Genomic DNA, 20,795 nt, shown 5'->3' with positions numbered 1-20,795 from the left:
CCCAGATGTCTGATCTGATGACTAAGTGCACCTGTGTCAAACCTTTATAGAGCATTTTTTAATTTATTTTTGTGATTTTTTGATAGTTACTAAGACGGGGGAATGCTGACAGTTTAGCTCGTCCAGCTGCTCCTCTCAAAAATCCATAAACAGACGTTACCTGAGTTATTACCTAAGCTCTTAATATGCTACTATAATAATAACTTTTGCACAATGCAGTTTGACATGTTGATGGTTTCACTTAGACTATATAACAGAGAACACCAGACATACCAAGCTCACGTTCAGCACAGTGTCTGTGAGCGCTATAAAAGTCTCAAATCCAGAATGGATCACTGAATCTACAAAAACCTCTATATCAAATCTGATCTAAATCTATTAAATTTATATCTAATCAAAATAAAGTGTGATTATATAAATCCTGGCTCATTTTCTGACGGATTAACCTCAATCAATCTGGTAAAAAGGTTACTGAGCCTCTCTTGGGGCGGAGAGGCTCGTCTAGATTAACAGGGAGAAGCGTGAGACCGTGGGCTGAAGGTGTCGAGGGTCTGAGTTCCCCTCACCCTCCCTGTCCCCTGACACTTAAAGCAGAAACGACATGAGGTCATTTTGCTTTATGAGCTAGCTTTTTGGGGGCGTCAGAGTTATAAACTGCCACAAGTCAAATTCTTTAAATTCTGTCATCTGTGAAATCCAGTTTTGCACTGAGTTGACCTATTTCTATTTAAATCCACTTTACAAGTGACATTGAATCAGTGACTAGGTGACAGGTGTATAATTGTCAAACTCTTTATTTTTGACAGTTTGGCCTAAATAATACTGAATGTAATCATGATTAATATGTTTAATCTAAAGATTTGTTTTAGCTTTTCGCCTCTATTAGAGAGGACAGTCTAAGTGTGAAAGGGATGCAGGCTGAAATTGAACCCATGGCTACTGAGGCAAGGACATTGCCTTCGTATGTCGCCACCAGGCGCCACACAATCAGCATGTTTCTGAACACCAAATCAAAACAAAATGACAGTAGAGTCTGACTTTAGAGCTTTAAAGGTGTGTCAAGATGCCAGTAGTGTGTGGGCTTACACAGACAGCAATGGTTGCAGGGGATTCAATGTGTAATGTGCCTCCAGTGTAAGTTGACTTTGACAGCAGAGACCATTGTTTGCATCCCATCTCCTACCAGCAGCAAACATTTTTTATTCTAACCTTGAAAGTGAACCATCTCTAACCTTGGCTGAACAAAACCTTTGATCAATAGACACTCAGCTTTGAAAGGCTTCGCCACCAGGGTCAGAGCCAGATGTTGTAAACATTCGGGGCTCGGCATAAACTTAGTGGGGGGTTCAGGTGCGTGCTACCCTGGGGAGATTTTTCCCCAACCCTATTTTTGGCATCTATATGCACCATTTTTCAGGCCATTTGAGATATTAAAATGCCTAAAAGTCTGTACATCATCTGGGAAAACATGACAGTTGCCATGGGAATACGTCTGATTTTGTTTCTAATTGTTATCAAACTGTCTTCATCATTCTGAAACCATAACATAAGAAATTTGTTGATTTTTTTATTGTCCATTGTGATCCACTGAAATTAATCGTGACTGATACTGTATGAATTCAGCTGTTAAATATGAAGAAGTAAACTAAAAAATCTACTCCAGTCGCTCAAATGATCGATTTTTGGTGCGGTTTCACTTTTACGTCCTGCTATAAAAATCTGGTATTTTTCAATGGAAACCTGTGCAAACTAAAAAAGGATGAGCCTGATTCATGTTGTATTTCTGTGCGGGAGATGCGGCACGTTGGCAGCCGGCCTGTCTGCTGTTTGTGTTTAAGCTTCACAAATTAAACTGTGGTGACACTTTGACAGGTTTCCTGTTATAATAAGACTCCAAACCAGGTTTCTTCCCTCATCGTTTCCTGTCACAACTGTGTCAGTCTATTATGGGTTGTTGTTTTTTTTGTTTATTTTTTTTTTAGGAAACTGATGCTGTGTGTGTGTGTGTGTGTGTGTGTGTGTAGGTCTGCATCTGTGTGTGTGTGTGACAGACAGAGCCAGATGAGCAGGCAGATGTTTCCTCTGTCTCCACTCCGACTGTCTGAGAAAGACTGACAACAGCTGGACCAATGCCAGACACACACACACACACACACACACACACACACACACACACACACATGTAGACAAAGATACAGTGACACTGTTCTACCTCAACAAAACTGCACTGAGGTTTATCTTCACGCTTTATCTTTGCTTTGTTGTTTAACTTTTCTCCACCATACACTGAACTTGACCTTGTTGAACCAACATTATCTTTTCTTGCAGCGGATTCTGTAAAATGTTGCACTTAATGTATTCTTAGTTACTTGTAATATTATGTTTAGTTTTACATCTTACAATGTGAGGAGCACCTGTCACCAGATATTTGCTTCTTTATAAATGGTTACAACCCAAAAAAGTTGAAAAGAACTGGTTTAGATAATGAAAATTTAATGTTTTTTTTTAATAACTAAGTTTCTTTAATTTTTTCATTTACAGTACGTAGTATTAATGTTAAAGATATTTTAGATTTCAAACTTCCCTCTGAGCCTCTGATTGGTTGTGATGCTATCATGTTTTTTCCTTGTGGAGCGTAAAACGATCTAAACTGCAACTAATTATTATTTCTAAGAACATATAACATATCACTTACAGACTTTTGGTTGGGGATACTTGCAAGCCATGAAGATTTAAGTTGACTGTTTGTAAAAATTCCAAAACATGGCAGAAAAACTGTATCTAATGCCTCTAAAACTTCCTTTTTTTACTGCTCAGACATCATTTCATCAAGAGGGAAGGACGAACCAAATCCTCCTCTAGAGAGCTACAGTCTGACTTGCTGCCATGTTGCAGTGCCAGCTGCCCAACTGGAGGTCCAGTCCGCTTAAAGTTGCTGTTCAGACCACCACAAAGAGCCACAGTGAAACACATGTGAATATGTGAAACATCAGACACTGCTACCTTAATTCAGAAAAGAAGCCAAACAACTCATTGACTGTGTCAAATCTGTGGAAGGAAAGTGTGACAGCTTCGGAGGACACAAGTAATATCCTCATAAGGGACCTCTTGAAGGGACAGAGGGCCTGAACCTCAATATTTATCTTGCAGAGTTACTTGAACAGGCCACAGAGCGCTACAGCCTTGTCTTCGCATCAGTGAACGACCCAGATCTCTGCTTGTTAGATGTCATTATGACTGTCAGAAAATGCTGAGAAAGACGTTGTACATGTGGAACAGCGGATACACAGATTTCTCTGTAACATTGTCCTCTAAAAGAGCTGCGTTTGTAGAGATCTGCCATGTCAGGAGTGAGATATGGATTCATCTGTGTGGTTCGGGTAAGGATAACATTCACAGGAAAAGAGGATGAAATGTCAGTACCTGCTGTGAGACATATTACAGAAAAGGTTGTGCACAAAAACCTTTATCACACTCACAGCATGAGATCATCTAATGCAGAGTGGGACCAATCAGCTCGATGTGTGTTTTGTGCATTTTAAAAATGTCTGGATGTGTTATGACTTTAGCTGGACCCTGGCACCTCGGGTCAGGTGTGCTGTTAGTTTGGTTTCTAATGCCCCAAAAACTCACCAACTAACAAACAATAAATATTGTTAAGCATTGTTTTTTAGAGGTTTGACTGAAACAGGGAAGTAGAACAAACCAACGTATAGGAGGTGAGACAACAAATCAGAGAGGAGCTGTGGGTGCTGTGAGTGTAAAGGCTGAGTTGAACTGTACCATGTTGTTTTCTGTTTCTGTCTCGTTCTTTCCCTGCATGCTGTGGTCACTCTGTCTGCTGGTGAACGCTTCCCCTCTGAAAGAGAAACATAAAGCGAAATGTTTAAATACCTTTAGATGGGAACAACTGACTGACCTGAACACTGCAGTCAGCAAAATGAAACTCAGACTCTTTCTTTTACGTGTTTTCTCATCTGAATTACATCTTATTTTATATTTAACACATGTAAAACAGGTTTTTTAATTATGTAAATTTAATCAAAGTTAAACTAAATCAGTTATACTCAGTTATTTTGTCAGACAGGATGTGGAGTTGGGTACCTGTTGGACTGTTTTAATATCTTCTGTGTGAAACAGGTGAGTCTCTGCGTCTCTTCCTGGTACCGGTGCAGGTCTTGGGTCAGCAGGTTACGGAGTGTGATCAGTGCCTCTTCTTGGAACACCAACTTCTCTGATTGGAGCAAACGCTCGGTGATGGAGGCCTGTAGCTCTCGAAATGCACACAGCTGAAACTGAGGAGGACAAAAAAGGAACTACAGCGATCTCATTGGTTTACTTAAACAAATAAAGATGATTAGTTGCTGTTGAAAGCTGTGGTCCTAGAGTTCAAATTATTTAGTCACACTTTCCATATCTGGTTTCTGATTTTCGTATTGACTAAACGTGATTATATTATTGTGATAATCATCTCATCTGTGTAAATATGAACACAGAAAATGGCTCTGTGACTCAAAAGTCAGTCGTAGAAGATAGTAACAAATATCTATTTTCCCTTTTGAAAACCTATTCTTATTTCTAAAAAAGCTTTTTTAGATAACCATTTATATGCGATTTGTACCGTTATTATAGTTTTTGCTGCACACATTTTTCATTGTGTTTATTTTCTGATGTTTTACTCTCCAATGTTATAATTTTACTTGCATCATTGTTTAACCTTGTGAAAACTGCTCTATAAAATAAGATATCTGAGCCACCTAATAAATGTTTAACATCGGTCATATTTATTATATATCATCATATTTCAGCGTATCTCAGTAACATGTCCTCTTCTGCTTACTTTTTGACACAATGATATTCTTGTTAGTTTATTTAACCCACTGTCACCTGTGTGTAAGATATCATGTGGTCACTTACAGTGGACGCCTGAAGACTGGAGTTCCTCTTTAGCTCTTGCTCGGTCTGTTTCTTCTTCTCCTGAAGATTTAGAAGCTCAGTGGTCAGCGGCTGCTGGCGGCCTTCGATCTGCAAGAGTCTGACAACACAAATACAAAACATTTACAAAAATGCACCTTTTGAATTAGAATTCACGCTCAGTGTCAGGTTTGATGGCTAAAATCCACGAAACAGGACATATGCATTTAAATAAAGCTGGGCAATATGACTGGAAAGCTTTACTGTCGCATTCATCTTGATGACAAAAAAAGGTCATAATTTCTTACTTCATACTGGTCTGTTTGATTGTTTGTCCTAATTAATTACAGTATGATACCTTTCTGACATTGTTGAGTGTTTACAGATTGGCTTGTTGAAATTTTAGTTAGGTATCACTGGCCTCCAGTGCTATTACTTGCTTAGTTACAGAGGATTCAGACCCTATTAACTGAAAACTGCTATATGTAAAAACTCTCTTACAGGTCAGTAAGAAATTTGTAGTGTTGGTGACCTGAAAGACAAAAAAAAAAGTTTCATTTTCAGTGTTACTTCTAAACTTCAAGACTAATTTTAGAGTAAACATGTATCGCTGCAAATATTTTTGATTTTATTAGGTATAAATTGGCAGAAAATACATACTAAGCATGCAAAAAAGGGCCATCTATGCACACATTAAGATGAAAAGAAGTCTCTCATAAACTTTTCTTTGGTTCATAAAAACACCACCACATGTTAACAAGCTGATATGAAGCATATGTGAAAAGATATTGAATGTCAATGAACAACTGATAAAGAAAAGGAGCTCTGTCCTGGGAAGCCAAGCTATCATTCCTTATGGACAACATGTCCCACCCTATGCAGGACACTTTGACAGCACTGGGCAGCTCCTTCAGTGACAGGCTGCTTTACCCGCTGTGTTTGAAGGAGAGATACCACAGGTCCTTCCTGCTGCTGTCAGACCATACAACTAACACTGTTCCCAGTAGACCACACATACTAAATCTATGGACAATCAATCACCACTGTAATGTTGAAAATTTCCCCACCGTGGGATGAATAAAGGGTTATCTTATCTTAAAACAATAGCAAAATGCAAAAGATAGTCTTCCGTATTTGAGGCAATTACTGTAAATATGACATTTCTTTGTGAATGTACACAATGGGAGCCTTTACCCCTGAGGTGCTGCTGTTTTACAGTACATATTTTGCTTGAACACACACTTGAATTCAGTGACAACAGGACTGTTCTGTTCATATTTGTCTTCAAGCAGCTGAGAGATTTACCTGAGAAAACATCTACGACAGATACATCATCACATTTACTCTCGTTTCTGTTTTCGAGGTTTTTTAGAGCTACAAAATAAAGGTTAGTCATGGTCTTCAGATTTGAACAATCAACCCTCTGGTCTTTCTTCCTGATCCCTGAGAGCACTTTTCATCTGCAGATCTGAAAACCAGAACCGGCCACATTGCCACATTAAACATTCCTGACCAGTGGGCTCCTGCCACCCTCTTTGACATGAAACCGTCCCTTCCTTGAACAAACACAGTGGTGTTTTCATAGATACACACAGAGCTGAACAGCTGATCCAGAGCTAGTGATTCATGCTCAGTGTTTAAAGTCAACAGCAGCCCAATATTCAAAACCACGCTCACCACACGCTACAGCAGTAATCACGTGAACACAGCAGTTATCACACCTTCATGTACTATTGTTCCAGGATTACATTTTGCAGCAGTAGCTGTTGTAGTAGTACCTGTACTTGTACTACACTAGAGATACTACTTGTTGCAGCATTAATTACAGTTGTAATATTAGTCTGAGTTGCAGAACTTGTATTACTAGCACCAAGAGTAGAAGCAGAACAAATAGTAGTGCCACTAAAAAATAGGGGCAGTAGTATCTGTAGGATCAGTAGTAATAGCCTATATAGTAACTACAGTACAGTGCAGTATGGGTAATAATTATGGAAGTACTAGTGGTAGCAGCATGCGTGTAATAGTAATAGTACTAGTGTCAGTGTTTGTACAAGAGGTACAACTTGGTGGCAGTGGTAGTAGCCTATAAGTACTAGTAATACTGCTAGAAGCATTTGCACAGTAGTAGTACCAATAGTACTACAGTAGTAGTTGTAGTAATATTATCAGTTGTACTGCCACTACTGCTAGTGCTAGTACTATTAGTGCTGCTAGTGGCAGTAGAAGTAGTCATACTACTGGTAGATGTAGGTGCACTATCACTACTAGTTGACATAGCAGATAGCCGATAGAAGTTGTAGAAGTAGAGTTGGAGAAACTATAGTACTTGTTGTAGAAGTACCAGTGCTAGTGCTTGCACAATTAGTGATGCTAGTGACAGTAGAAGTAGCTGTACTACTGGCAGTAGATGTACTGAAGTAGCCCTGTAGCCACAGGACTAATAATACAAGTAGACATAGCAGTGTAAAGATGTAGCAGTACCAATAGACATTGTAGTAGCAGAACTGTAGTAACTACAGTTTTTGTTGTAGTAGTATCACTGCTAGTGTTTTTACTTTTAGTACTGCTAATGGCAGTGGGAACAGCCTACCACTGGTAGTAGATATACTGTAGTAGTATTAACAGCAGCACTAGTAATATAAGTAGGCAAAGTTGTAGCAATACCCATAGAGGTTGTAGTGGTAAAGCTGTATCAACTAGTATTTGTTGTATGGCACCAGTGCTAATGCTTGTACTACTAGTGCGTCTGGTGGCAGTAGAAGTAGCTGTACTCCTGGCAGCAGATGTACTGTAGTAGCACTAGCAGCAGCACTAATAATTCAAGTAGGCATAGCAGTGTAGAGATGTAGCAGTACCAATAGAAGCTGTAGTGGTAAAGCTGTAATAGCTATAGTATTTGTGGTATAGCACCAGAGTTTGTGTCAAGTAGGCATGGCAGTGCAAAGATGTAGCAGTACCAACAGAAATTATAGTAGTACAGCTATAGTAACTATAGTATTTGTTGTAGTTGTATCAGTGCTAGTGCTTGTACCACTAGTGCTTCTGGTGGCAGTAGAAGTGGCCGTACTACTGGCAGTAGATGTACTGAAGTAGCACTATAGCCACAGGACTAATAATACAAGTCGGCACAGCAGTGTAAAGATGTAGCAGTACCAAAGAAATTGTAGTAATACAGTTGTAGAAACTATAGTATTTGTTGTACCAGTACCAGTGCTAGTGCTTCTAATGGCAGTAGACGTAGCCATACTATTAGTGGTAGATGTATTGTAGCAGCTCAAGCAGCAGTGCTAATACTGGTAGGCGTAGCAGTGTCGTGGTAAAAGTTGTGGTAGTATTAGTTTTGTAACCTACTGCTGCCATTACTAGCAGTCAGTGTAATCGTAATTTAAGAAGCAACATAAGAATGATGGTAGGAGTACTAAGAGGAGGAATAATAACAGTCTACACACGAACTACAACAGGCAGAAATGAAGGCCTGAGTGAAACACTGCATTCAGACCTCAGAGTGTGATTCAGCATGTGTCCACTGGGAGGCACTAACTCCCTGTAACAGGGTGTGAGAACAGCAGGTGACGAGAGGCAGAGAAGTGTTTTGTTTGCGAGGAAGGAGAGGAGGCTCTTCTGAGGAAAGCCTTTGATGAACTCACTGAAGAAGTGACATCAACATGTAGAGAAAGACAAATGAGTAAAAACGACACAAACAAAGGCACAGCAACACAAAGGCCCTCTGGGAAATATATTAACACTCTGTTAATGAGGTTTTCAAGGAGGCCTACAGACTCCGCTGAGGACAGAAACCTGAAGTAAACCTAAAAGATGAAGATGATGATGACTGATGTACATTCACTCTGTCCTCTTGGGATAAAGACAAAAGTAAATCTTAAACACTGGCAAAGAAAATGTCTGAGGGCAACAAACTAAGCATTAGATAGTATTGAATGTTGGATTTATGGATATTTTATTTTAAAAGCACTGGTATTCACCCCTACACTACTGACAAAACAATCAGTAAAAAAATTTTGTTGTTCCAAATGAAAGTCCTGTGTTCAGCTGCCTAAAGCATGACAACCATCTTTCTTTTCAAAGGAGTTTTAAAAAGAATTACAAACAATAAGACTCACACAAATTCACCAATGTCTTGAGGGAAAATTCTCAACAAGCTTTAGCGCATTTTTGGGGCTGGCTGCTGAGCCTGTTTTCACCTATAACATTGGTGACACAATGTTTAACACGTGTGTCTACAAATCTGAAGAGTCAAGGTTCGGCTCCTGGATAAAACTTGAACTTGAACATGACTTATTTATTCCAACAGTCCTTCTGTAAAATGTAATTTTGGATTCATTTTTTCTCTCCACAAGTTTTTTTTAGTTATTAAAAGAAGTTTGGGTAGATTTGATTTTCTTTCATTGTAGTGTCATGTAGTGTCATTTTAACAGTTTTTATTTATCACTGATACTTTTATTTATTTTTTTATTTTTTTACATTTTTAATTGTGGTTTCATTGCTTTTTACTTCTCGCTGCTACCTTTATGTAAGTTCCTCTTTTTTTCTGTCTAAGTGCTTTTATTTTATATTGTTTTACTCAGCTACATTGTACGTAAATGAGGTCTCTACCTCAGTGTATTTCCGAGATAAAATAAAGGTTAAATAAAAATGCATAAGTAATTTGCCCGTCCTTAACATGCTAACAAGACACCATTAAAAAAAAGGAGGCAACAGAAACCAGAGTAATGACATAAATTACAAAAATATACTAAAACACAATCCTGTTTTTGCCCCAAGCTTTAGAAACAAAGATGCCAACTTACAAACATGAAGATTTAACATGCTTTCCATTCTGTCATGGTCAGAGCACCATTAAGTTTATTATGCTGATCTGTTCTGTACGACATCTATTGCACGTCTGTCCGTCCTGGAAGAGGGATCCCTCCTCAGTTGCTCTTCCTGAGGTTTCTACCGTTTTTTTCCCCGTTAAAGGGGTTTTTTTTTGGGGAGTTTTTCCTTATCCGCTGTGAGGGTCTTAAGGACAGAGGGATGTCGTATGCTGTAAAGTCCTGTGAGGCAAATTGTGATTTGTGATATTGGGCTTTATAAATAAAATTGAATTGAATTGAATTAAGTAAAATCTAAATATTCTTAGCTCATCGTAATAAAAAAAAAAGTACAATACAAAAGAAAATGTCATTTATTCTCAACTTTTCCTAAATTCTATTATTAACACAACCTGTTTTCCTCATAGATGTTTTTAACGCTGCCATCTTCAGGGGCCAGACGAGGGATTACTGTCCTCAACTGTGGAGCCAAAGACCTTTAACTCTTTAATAACTTTGCTATAACTTAAGGCACAGTGTACAGTACATGTTGGTAATATTAGAAATGAAAGATGTGATTAATCTGAGCAGTAAGAGCATCCCTACCTGACCTACCAAAGGCCTTTTCCTGCTCGACTGTGGGAATCCTTCCACCATTTTAACCACTTATCTAGTGGAGATGTTTCTGGTACCATTCTTCACTTGAATGTTCACGAGAAAAAAACATCTTGAGAGGAACCTTGAGGAAATTTTTAAGAGTTTGAAGCGTCATGCAAATGAGCTATTTTGTCACCTGTCAATCAAACTGATTTTAACCAATGAAATGACTTCATTAAAACGCTGCATGTGACGAGCCACAAGGAACATCATCCATCGGTGTGAAAGACAGTAATTACCAGTGTGTGTGTGTGTGTGTGTGTTGTTGACAATATGAAAATCTCACACACATACACATACATACACACACAAACACACACACACACACGGTGCCAGCTGCCAGTGTTTTCTGATTAGGTGCTTACGTACAGAAACGCGTGAATAGGGCTCCATAATTGCTTGAATGTATGTGACAAACACATTTCACTCCATAATTGCAGGTGAAAAATGTGTGGGTGTGATTTATTTATTTATTTATTTTTTTACATTAATGTATATCACCACTTGCAGCCCGTCACATATGTAATTTTCACTGTGTCGAGGTTACACAGGAAGTATACACTGTGCGCGTATTTATAGCACAAAGAGAACCCATTTGGAAGAATAAAATCCACTCCGCAGAGTGTTTTCTATCGTGGACAAAGGTGATGGTATAGACCTGTATGTAAATGAACACAACTGTTAATGTCTCTACTTCTACTTCTCCATATTATGTCAACACTTTCTATGCCTATCTGCAATTACAAATACATCTGTGAGTGCAAATGAAAGTTACATTCTCTGGTTTCAGCTTGACCAAAGTGCAGATTTGCTGCTTTTTTTGGTTTCTATTCATCCTCATTATTGTGAATTAAATATCTTTGGGTTTTAAACGGTTTACAGACGCAAATAAAAAACATATTGGTTGTTGTGCTGTTATAAAAGAGGAAAAGTGGAACTGTAGAATAAGAGTGTAGAAGACGAGGAGTGATGGAAGGATGTTTAGTACAAACAGGAGTTTCTGGGCTGGGAAAGAGCAGAGAGACTTCAAGGATAATAAACAGCAGAGGGAACGGGAGGAAATAAGACAAACATCATGAAACAAGACAAACTGAAAGTAGTAAAAAAAGGATGAGAGGAATGCCAGGATGAAGCAAAATTGTTTTGACAGGGCGAGGAGAAGGAAAGACAGATAGACGGGGGGAGAAGAAAAGAGAAATCATGTTCAGTTTTGTTCTGTTACACAACCGTGCTGAAGGGAAGACACAAAATGGACAGATTAAAGAGAGAAAAGGACAAGAAATGAAAAAGAATGACACAAACCAACAAGAGAAAATGAAAAATAAACAATAAAAACCAATCCTCCTCTGTTCTCAGGTTACTTTGACCTCTGACCTTTGTGGTGTTGGTGTCCTGCAGAGGGAAATGAAACTTTTATCTGGATAAATCAGTGAGCTTTTCCACCTTGTTGATGGATTTCATGTTTGATAGCTGGAGTTTTGTTTTAAGATTTGAAGAAGAATTGAAATAATGAAAGAAGAAGAAGAAGACGTGGAGAGGGTTGGCAGAGTTCAGCTGGGTGTTTTCCAAACTGCCAGTCTGCCTGTTAGTCTTGGCAACAGGCTGAACTCTCCTTGCGTAACCGGAGCAAAGACTGTTTCTGTCTATCTATGGGAAAATACCACTGAAAACAACACAATCAGACTTCAGCTATTCCTCCGCTGAGAGCTGCTGAGTCTGTTGGTTTGTACTGCTGTCTGTGGTGTGTGTGTATGTGTGTGAGCTTTTGATCCATCATGCACTGCTGCAGATAACAAAGAATGTCTCCTTGTTTTAAAAGGAAGCAGGTCAAGAATTTACGTTATTTTTACTTCATTAAACCTCTGACAGAAAACATCAGCACTGTTGTCAGTCATTCTAAAAATATACAAAGAATCCAGTTTTGTGTTTTTCTGCTGCTATTCTTAAATCTGAGGGTCAGTTCACCCAAATCATCCCTATTGTATCTGTCCATGCAGATAGTTTGGGCTTTATCTGACAAGGTCTTTGGGATTTTTACCTTACCTTAGCTTCACAAAATTTAGTTGGAGCAGCACATTTAGGGCTGCAACTAACGATCATAATCACTGCCGTATAAGCTATCTATCATTTTCTTGATTAATCAATAGTAGTTAGTCTATAAAATGTCAGAAAATGGTGAAAAATGTCAATCAGTGTTTCCAAAAGCCTACGATGATGTCCTCAAATGTCTTTTTAATGTCCACAAACTAAAGATACTCAGTTTACTGCCATAGAGGAGAAAAAAACACAACATATCCACATTTAAGAAGCTGGAATTGCAGAATTGAATTGTTTTGTAGTTGTTTTACTCAAACTGATTAATTGATAATCACATTAGTTGGCAATTAATTTAATAGTTGACAGCTAATTGATTACTTCTTGCAGCTCTACTCAAAGTATTGAACGTCCACATTTAATCAAAAGTAACACGAGGAACTAAAATGATTAGTTAACTCAATAAATAATGAGGAATAAGACATGTTTTAAGTCGAAATACCAAAGATGTATCGAGTTACAGCTTTTCCATTGTAGGTATTTGCTGGTTTTATATTCTCCTGATAATGTAAATTTAATATTTTTCCAGTTCGGACTGTTGGTCAGACTTAAGTAATGTGAAGACGTCTTCTTTGGCTCAAATTGTGGCACACATTTTCTGCAAGAGGTCTTATTGACAAAAAAATAAAGCCATTAACCAAGAAAATAATGGGGCAGATGAATGAATGATAAAAACGATCTTTATCCCCAGAAATAATTGTGTCCAGAAGCAGTGTTCTTGATACTACCTTGATAATCCACATGACATTAGAACTACTTTCTAATGAAAAAATAGTCCCTACAAAAGCTGTAGGAGAGATAACAGGCTGTTTAGAAAGTAACCGGTGTAAGGAGTAAGACAAAAACAAAACATAGTTCTTCATATTGTGACAGATTTCTCAACAACTGAACAAATAAAACCAGAATTGAACGGGCAGATAGAAGTTCACTAAAAATCAAAATCCTTATATGTCAAAACACTTGGAAGTGTAATACTTGGGTGTTTCCGTACTTCACAGGCTGAAAGGTCAAAGATCAAATGCCTTTTAAGAGGGCATGCTGGGCCACCCTTCTGCTTTGAATGCTTCCACTAATAAAAACACACAGTGAATTCATGAAGTAGATTTCTGGGAAAGTTTTAAGAGAAACATAACAGGAATGTCAGATAAAATACAGGAAGGACTTTAAATGTTAAGTGTCATTTGTGTACGTCAGTTCATGCTCTCAGTAACAAAGCAAACAAAGTTTAAAGGGACAGTTCACCTCAAAATCAAAAACCCATATTTTTCCTCTTACCTGTAGTGCTATTTATTCATCTAGATTGTTTTGGTGTGAGTGTTTGAGATATCAGCCGTAGAAAGAGTCTGCCTTCTCTCCAATGTACTGGAACTAGATGGCACTCAGCTTGTGGTGCTAACAGCACCAAAAAAGTACATCTGAAAAGCTCAACAGCAGTGACTCTATTCAGAAATCATGACCCGGTTAGTCAAGATAATCCACAGACCTTGTTGCGAGCAGTTTCATTTAAGAGCCAGTTTCTTTCTACCAAACCAACACATTCTCACTTCGACCTCATCACATATCAACGTTTGGTCATGGACTCTCCACGTCAGGATACGATGTGCAAGGTACCCTGGGTGTGTTGGTTGTTGACATTCTGGAATGCCGTGTGAAGTTCTGCCTGTTACATGCATTGTCTTCTTTCAAAATACACTTCTGTTCTCACAGGAAATTTACCGTTTCAAAATAAACGCACTATGTCAGTACAACACAGCGAATTGACTTTTTTTCTTCCTTCAACAACAAACTTGCATTGTTGGATTTAGTCAACAAAAGCACGTGGTTAGGTTTAGGAAATAGAACCGAGTTTGGCTTTACAATCTAACGGGACACAAACACCATTCTCCCAGGGAAAGTCAGTGTTTGCTGGACCCATCCACCACCTCGCCCGCCTGCCCTACTCTGACTTTCCCTGCCATAACTTTCATTCTTGTCCCGCCGCATTCCCCCGTGATGGTGTCAGATGGTGCAAGTCTCTGCCCTAGCACCGGATTTTGACGACTTTGGAATGAGACCGGCAGATTTATGCCTTTGCCCTCCATCTTTGGTCCACAATATGAGCCTTCTGAGGCAAATTTTTCAATAGATGGCAGAAAAATATAGACCATAGTTCTTCCGATTACAATTCTTGTAATCAACTGTAACGGTCAAAAAGGAATATAAGGAAAGAAAAGGACTGTTATAACTGTTTACAGTCGTATGCAGTATGTGGCTGCTTTACATAATGCTCTTCATCCTACACTTGCCTCGCTTGGTGGGAGAAAAGTTTGGTCTGAAAGACGATTAGGACTGCTTTAGTGTCACCACAGAGCCATGAAGGTTACTACTTGATTTGGATTATGTTTTCACTTTGAATAAACAGCTCTCTTGTCAGAGGACAGCGACACTTCTGTGTTTGAGGAGTTTAAAAGGCATCATCTTCACCTTGACAAAGAAACTCCACTAAAGCAGAGCTTTTAAGAAGTGCTCCAGAAGTTCTTGGTGTGAAAGCTGCTTGATTCCTGCAGCTAGTTCAAGTCCACTCAGAAAAAAGAATTGCCTTATCTCTGTACCTAAATGTTGTAGAGTCGTAGCTCTATCCTCTTTTCCTACACAAAGCCCAACCCTGTCTTGGCGCTGGCATTACATAAGCCTCCCATAAAGCCAAGGAAAACCCCAGCAAAATGAAAGCAGGGTGACGTCTTCTTCCAGTAAGCCAAGAGGATATAAGAAGTGAATATCATGTTGGGCAGGGCAACATGATGGAGACATCTTAACAGTATTTATTAAGAAACCATTCATCTCCTCTCATTAAGCCTTTGATCCAAGCTGTGACAGGAGCCCAACCAGTCTTGGCGATGGGAACCAACGTTGCTGAGAAATTAGGAGATTTCCTGGAAATTCACCAGAATAACGTGTGTGTGTGTGTGTGCGGGTGGGTGTGTGTCTGCTGGCACACCTTGAATCCCGAGATGTGTTTTAGCTTGTCTCGTCTGACAGAACTGAGACCAGTTGAAGTGTTGTTCTGCCAAACTGCTCGTCATGGCAGGAGTACAGAGAGTTGGAGCGCACGGGGTGAGGCAGCAGCCACCTACTACCATCTGAACATTTACTGTCAACACATCACACGTTGTAACGAAATCGGGAAATTCAACAGGAACTTTCACTTTCTCACATTTTATATAAAAAGTTTTAACCAGGGATTCAAGCACTGTCTAACTTTTATAGACGTTTTTTTTTTTTGGCCTGATGTGCCCAAGACAGATTTTCCAGACGGAAAACAAAGATGGCCGTAGCATCTGTGATGTCACACACGTGTCACTGATGGTGGAAGCACCTTTGTGCTTTGTTTGTGTGAAATTTTGGTGAAGTGATGCAGTAGAATCTGTGTGTTACATTAATCAAGCAAGTTGAGCGTGATGTCATTATGTCTGTCACTGTAAGATTTATGTATTGTAATGAACCCTCAGAGCACTTTAATTAAAATTTGCAAAAGCCTAATGGGATGTTGACATAAGAGCGTCTCCACTTATAATAGAAAAGTGATGTGTAGTCACCTGCGGTGGTAGAAGTACTCGGATCTTGGTGAAGAGGCAACACAATGATGAAGAGCAGGATTTCAGCTCTATGCAGACTATAGCTGTAGCCTACACAAGTGGCCTACACCATTGTGAACATCTATACTTGCATGGTGGTGTGTCTTTGTCACTCTGTAGTTAAGGTTAGTGATGCAAAACCCACCCAAAACACACATTAAATATGGCTTAATAGCGACAATATCAATTACAAGTACACAAATCAGCTTCATTACAACTCGCAGCATTCACAGACAAAGCATTTGTCTTTATCTGGACACATTTTCCCCACAAATACAACATGCTAATGTTATTAGCACAAGCCTATGGCATTTTACATTGTATAAATTGGCCTAGTGACTAGCGGACTTTTCAGGGACAACAGCAACATTTAAAAAAAGGTAACGTTACAAAATTTGGCTCCATTACAGCTCACAAGGTTCACTGACAAAACAACTGTCTTATACTAAACATGTTTTCCAAACAAATATAACATGCCAATGTGAAGCCTGTGGCATTTTACACTGTATACATTAGCCTAGCGATGAGCCGAGATTTTCCTCAGGAGACTTCCCAGGATAAATTACACACAAGACTAAAAATGCTATTTTGTGGAGGCTTTATTGTCTTCGCAATTTATTGTTTCTTATCTGTGATATTAAAGTAAATAAAAGCTTCATTTCCACTGAGGGAAATGGTTTCAGCTTACAAACATAGACAGGAGGTCTGCGTCACCGCAACGTGTAGTTACATTTCTGGGGAAGTGCATGTCAGGCTACGGCGTATGGTATGGCACGTCAATTCGACGCAAAAGTATAAATCCTGCTTTACTCTTTTACAAGTAAAAGTATAATATACTTACAGTTTATTTTAATACTTATATCAAGGGTAGTCATTATGCAGAATGGCCCATTTTGGAGTACTGTATACTATATTATTGAGACATATTTATGAATGCATTAATGTGTTCATCGCATTAATGTTGCAGCTGGTAAAGATGGAACTAATTTGAATTAGTTTAGGTACTATAGTATAGTAGTTTGTGAATTGGCATCAAAAAAAGTCTCACCTATAATAATACATCGTAATTTACTTGGTAATCGTATTTTGTCTTATTGATCTGAATCTGCAAAGCAACTAATGTTGAGAAATAAATATGGTGTGGAGTAGTAAGTACAATACTCTACATAGAAGAATGCACAAAACAGTTCCACACAGACACTCAAAATACACCACTGATGTCAGATCAGCAGTTTCAAGCAACCAAATAAAAAAAAAAATCTGAGCAAGGATATCCATTCTTATATTAATATGGTATCCATTTTGTGATATGAGACTAGATATCATCTTATCTAATGCTGTTACTGCTGTCTTTTCCTGGTCTTAAAGGCTGTGTTACAGGAGAGTGATGTAATTTTCTGAACTGCCATTGATGATTATGTATCAAAAATCTCACTGTGTAAATATTATATGAAAGCCCCAATAGTCATCCCTACAATATTGTCCCAATATCAATATAAAGGAATTTGGTCAAAAAACTATTATTGTATTTGATTTTCTCCGTGTCCCCGAGTCCGACAAACACATACACAGGGGGACAAATTAATCAAGGCTCAAAGGCTCAATTGGTCTTCACAAAGATAGATTTACAGGAGCACAAACACACACACACACACACACACACACACACAAGACAACAAATGCATGAAAGAACCATTCATTTTCGTTTTCTGCATTTCCCGTCTCCCGCTCTCTCTCAGCCACACACACACACACACGCAAACACACACACACACACACACAGGCAAGCAGGATCCTGTTGTTTTCTCCAGCGGAGCAGAACCTGCTGCTGTTATGAGATACAGTGAAACTCCCACATCCGTATTTCAGCTCTGTGACAAAACCCCACAAACCAAAACAGAGCTGCCTCCTACTCACATGTTCAAACACTACATGACATGCTCCTGATTTACAGGAGAGTCCAGTTTCAGAGAGAAGAAGTGAGGACGTTTGCCAAAATACAACATTCATATATAGTCTTCAGGGACACTGAGAATATTTTTTGATGAAAAGAGCCAGGATTAAAGACGACTAGAAACCTGAGATTTTTATTTTTTAGTGTGTGAATTACGTGTATGGTGTTTATTTATGATATCAGTCAATTCTCTGATTGATTTCCTGCATCAGAATCAATATTTTCAAGAGTCGTAAGTTAATTCTTATGACCTGAAACATGCATGCTGGCCTTTAGAGAGTATTTAGTGAATAGGATCATTGTTTGTAGTTTTGAAAGTAGTCATAGGATTACTAACTTTTAAATTACAGAGTTTAAGAGTGTTTCCAACTGTGAGGTCACAGTGACCTTCACCTTCGACCATTGAAGTCTAAGCAGTTCATTCTTGAGTCAAAGTGTACGTTTGTGCCAAATTTGAGGCTATTCTCTTCAAGGCCTTCACGAGATACTGCGTTCATGAGAATGAGATGGACACAAGGTCATAATAAACTTAACCCTTTGACAACCAAAATCTAATCAGCTCATTCTCGATTCCGTGTGGACGCTCGTGCCAAATTTGAAAAAATTTCCTCGAGGTGTTCTTGGGATACTGTGCTCACGAGTACGACATGGATGCAGGGTCACATGAAACTGTGACCACTAGAATCGAACCAGTTCAACCTTGATTCCATGTAGATGTTACTCGACCTTCAACCACTGAATTCTAAACAGTTCATTCTAGAGTTCCAGTGGATGTTTGTGCCAAATTTGAGGCTATTTCCTTCAAGGCCTTCTTGAGATATTCCATTCATGGTAATGAGACGGACATAAGGTCACTGTTAACTTAACCTTTGATCACCATAATCAAATCAGTTCATTCTTGATTTGAAGGGGACATTTGTGCCAAATTTGAGGCTATTTCCTTCAAGGCCTTCTTGGGATATTGTGTTCATGAGAATGAGATGGACAATTGGTCACAGTAAACTTCACCATTGACCACCACAATCGAATCAGTTCATCCTCAATTCCTTGTGGACGTTTATGCCAAATTTGAAAAAGTCCTCAAGGTGTTCTTGAGATATTGCGTTCACGCGTATGAGATGGATGCAAGGTCACAAGACCTTGACCTTTAAAAACCCAAATCCAATCAGTTCATCTTTGATTTGAAGGGGACATGTGTGCCAAATTTGAGGCTATTTTTTTCAAGGCCCTGATGAGATACTGCGTCCATGAGAATGAGACAGAATCTAGGTCACAGTAAACTTAACTTTTGACATCTAACTTGACATCTAAACATCTAATCAGTTCATCCTCAATTCCATGTGGATGTTCGTGCCAAATCTGAAGCAATTTTCTCAGGGTGTTCTTGAGATATCGTGGTCAATGCCTTAACTAACTAACTAAAATGGCAGAAGCCATTGTCAGGAAAAATGTATCTGACGTGTACTTTGATGTTTTAGTTTGGCCCATGTCCAATCCACTAGCATGGACTGTGCCTTTATTACCTATACTGCGGCTAACCACCAGGGGACGATGGCAATGTTTTAGCTTCACTTTTGGGGAGCTGTCATGCCATCCATCATTATACACAGTCTTCGGATCAGACTAAAAAATGAAGGCTCAGTGTTCCCTCTTACACACTACAGAGGCTTCCTTGTAGCGAGCACATAACATGTCGTTGACTCACTGTGTGTGTATGTTGCAAAGCTCCTGCTCTGTCTGTCTCTGCAGCTGCTTGAGGTGAAAGGTCAGCTCCTCGCTCAAAATGGCAAACCTCCACAGTCCTCCTCTACCTGTGCTCTCCTCACACACCAAACCCTGATCACAAGAGAAGACAGAGGACTTATAGAAGCTTTGTAACACACCTTCTGGCGGCCATGTTGGAGGTGCACAAAGTAATGGAAGGCAAACATTCCATCACTGATTATCATGCTAATATACAGTGAATTAGCATATTAGCATGATAGCTTCCTTTCAGTTACCAGGGTAAAAGGGAACATGCTGGATGTCAGAGAAAAAAAAAACAATGACACATACTCTGTAAGTCATATAATATTTAGTCGGGACAGCATTTGATATGAGAATGTGCCCATGTAACACTTCAGCTCTCAGTAGTCTGCTGTCTCCATTTGTCAGACATAGCAACATGTTGAGTAAGACAGAAAAGAGCGATGAATCACCAGCTGAAGGAGGAGAGACTGATGGTAGGCAGACAGGTCCATCAGCAGACAGACAGACAGACAAGAGGGGGTGAAAAGAGACACCGGAGGATATGACGAGTGAAGATAAAGTTGGAGAAGGTGACGTTTAATTGGGTTGCCAGTCTGAACTCGTTGAGGTTATGGGGTCCTCTGCGAGCGGCTGTGGGCTTAAAGACAACAGCCTGACTGAGTCACTCTGGCAGAACACGACGATCGCCCTCATCCTCCCCTTCGTCTGTCTGTCTGTGTCCATGTGACTCAGTCTGAGAGACACACTGGCACTATGTTCACATAGAAGCCAAATCTGATACACCAAAGCTCACCAGTGGGGGAAAAATGTGTTTTGAAGGTGCAACTTTGGACCAGTTAAGTGCAAACTACAGGTACGACTCCAGTGGGAAAACCAATGAGCTGTTGGAGTTGAAGATGAATGTCTGTCCACTCACATTTAACCACTTTACTTTCTATCAGACTGTTTCCATGCCAGTTTACCTTCTGCCTTAGGTTGTGAACTCCACTTCATCCTTTTTTT

The 20,795-nt window shown here is 39.2% G+C and overlaps 1 protein-coding gene across 1 annotated transcript in view; it reads right to left on the bottom strand.

Moving 5' to 3' along the window:
* The window catches only part of LOC117269689 (uncharacterized), an 88,364-nt gene that overhangs the window by 26,667 nt on the left and 40,902 nt on the right, over positions 1-20,795 (bottom strand). The window contains exons 4-7 of the mRNA XM_078162363.1: positions 19,750-19,880; positions 4,918-5,035; positions 4,105-4,295; positions 3,784-3,859 (exon numbers count right to left, since the gene is read on the bottom strand). Coding sequence (XP_078018489.1) covers positions 3,784-3,859; positions 4,105-4,295; positions 4,918-5,035; positions 19,750-19,880 — 516 coding nt within the window. The remainder of the gene's footprint in view (positions 1-3,783; positions 3,860-4,104; positions 4,296-4,917; positions 5,036-19,749; positions 19,881-20,795) is intronic.

This window comes from Epinephelus lanceolatus, chromosome 19 (assembly GCF_041903045.1).
Source record: "Epinephelus lanceolatus isolate andai-2023 chromosome 19, ASM4190304v1, whole genome shotgun sequence".
Classification (NCBI taxonomy): Eukaryota; Metazoa; Chordata; class Actinopteri; order Perciformes; family Serranidae; genus Epinephelus; species Epinephelus lanceolatus.
Note: the sequence above shows the minus strand (reverse complement) of the source record. Positions and strands in the feature narration are given on the sequence as shown.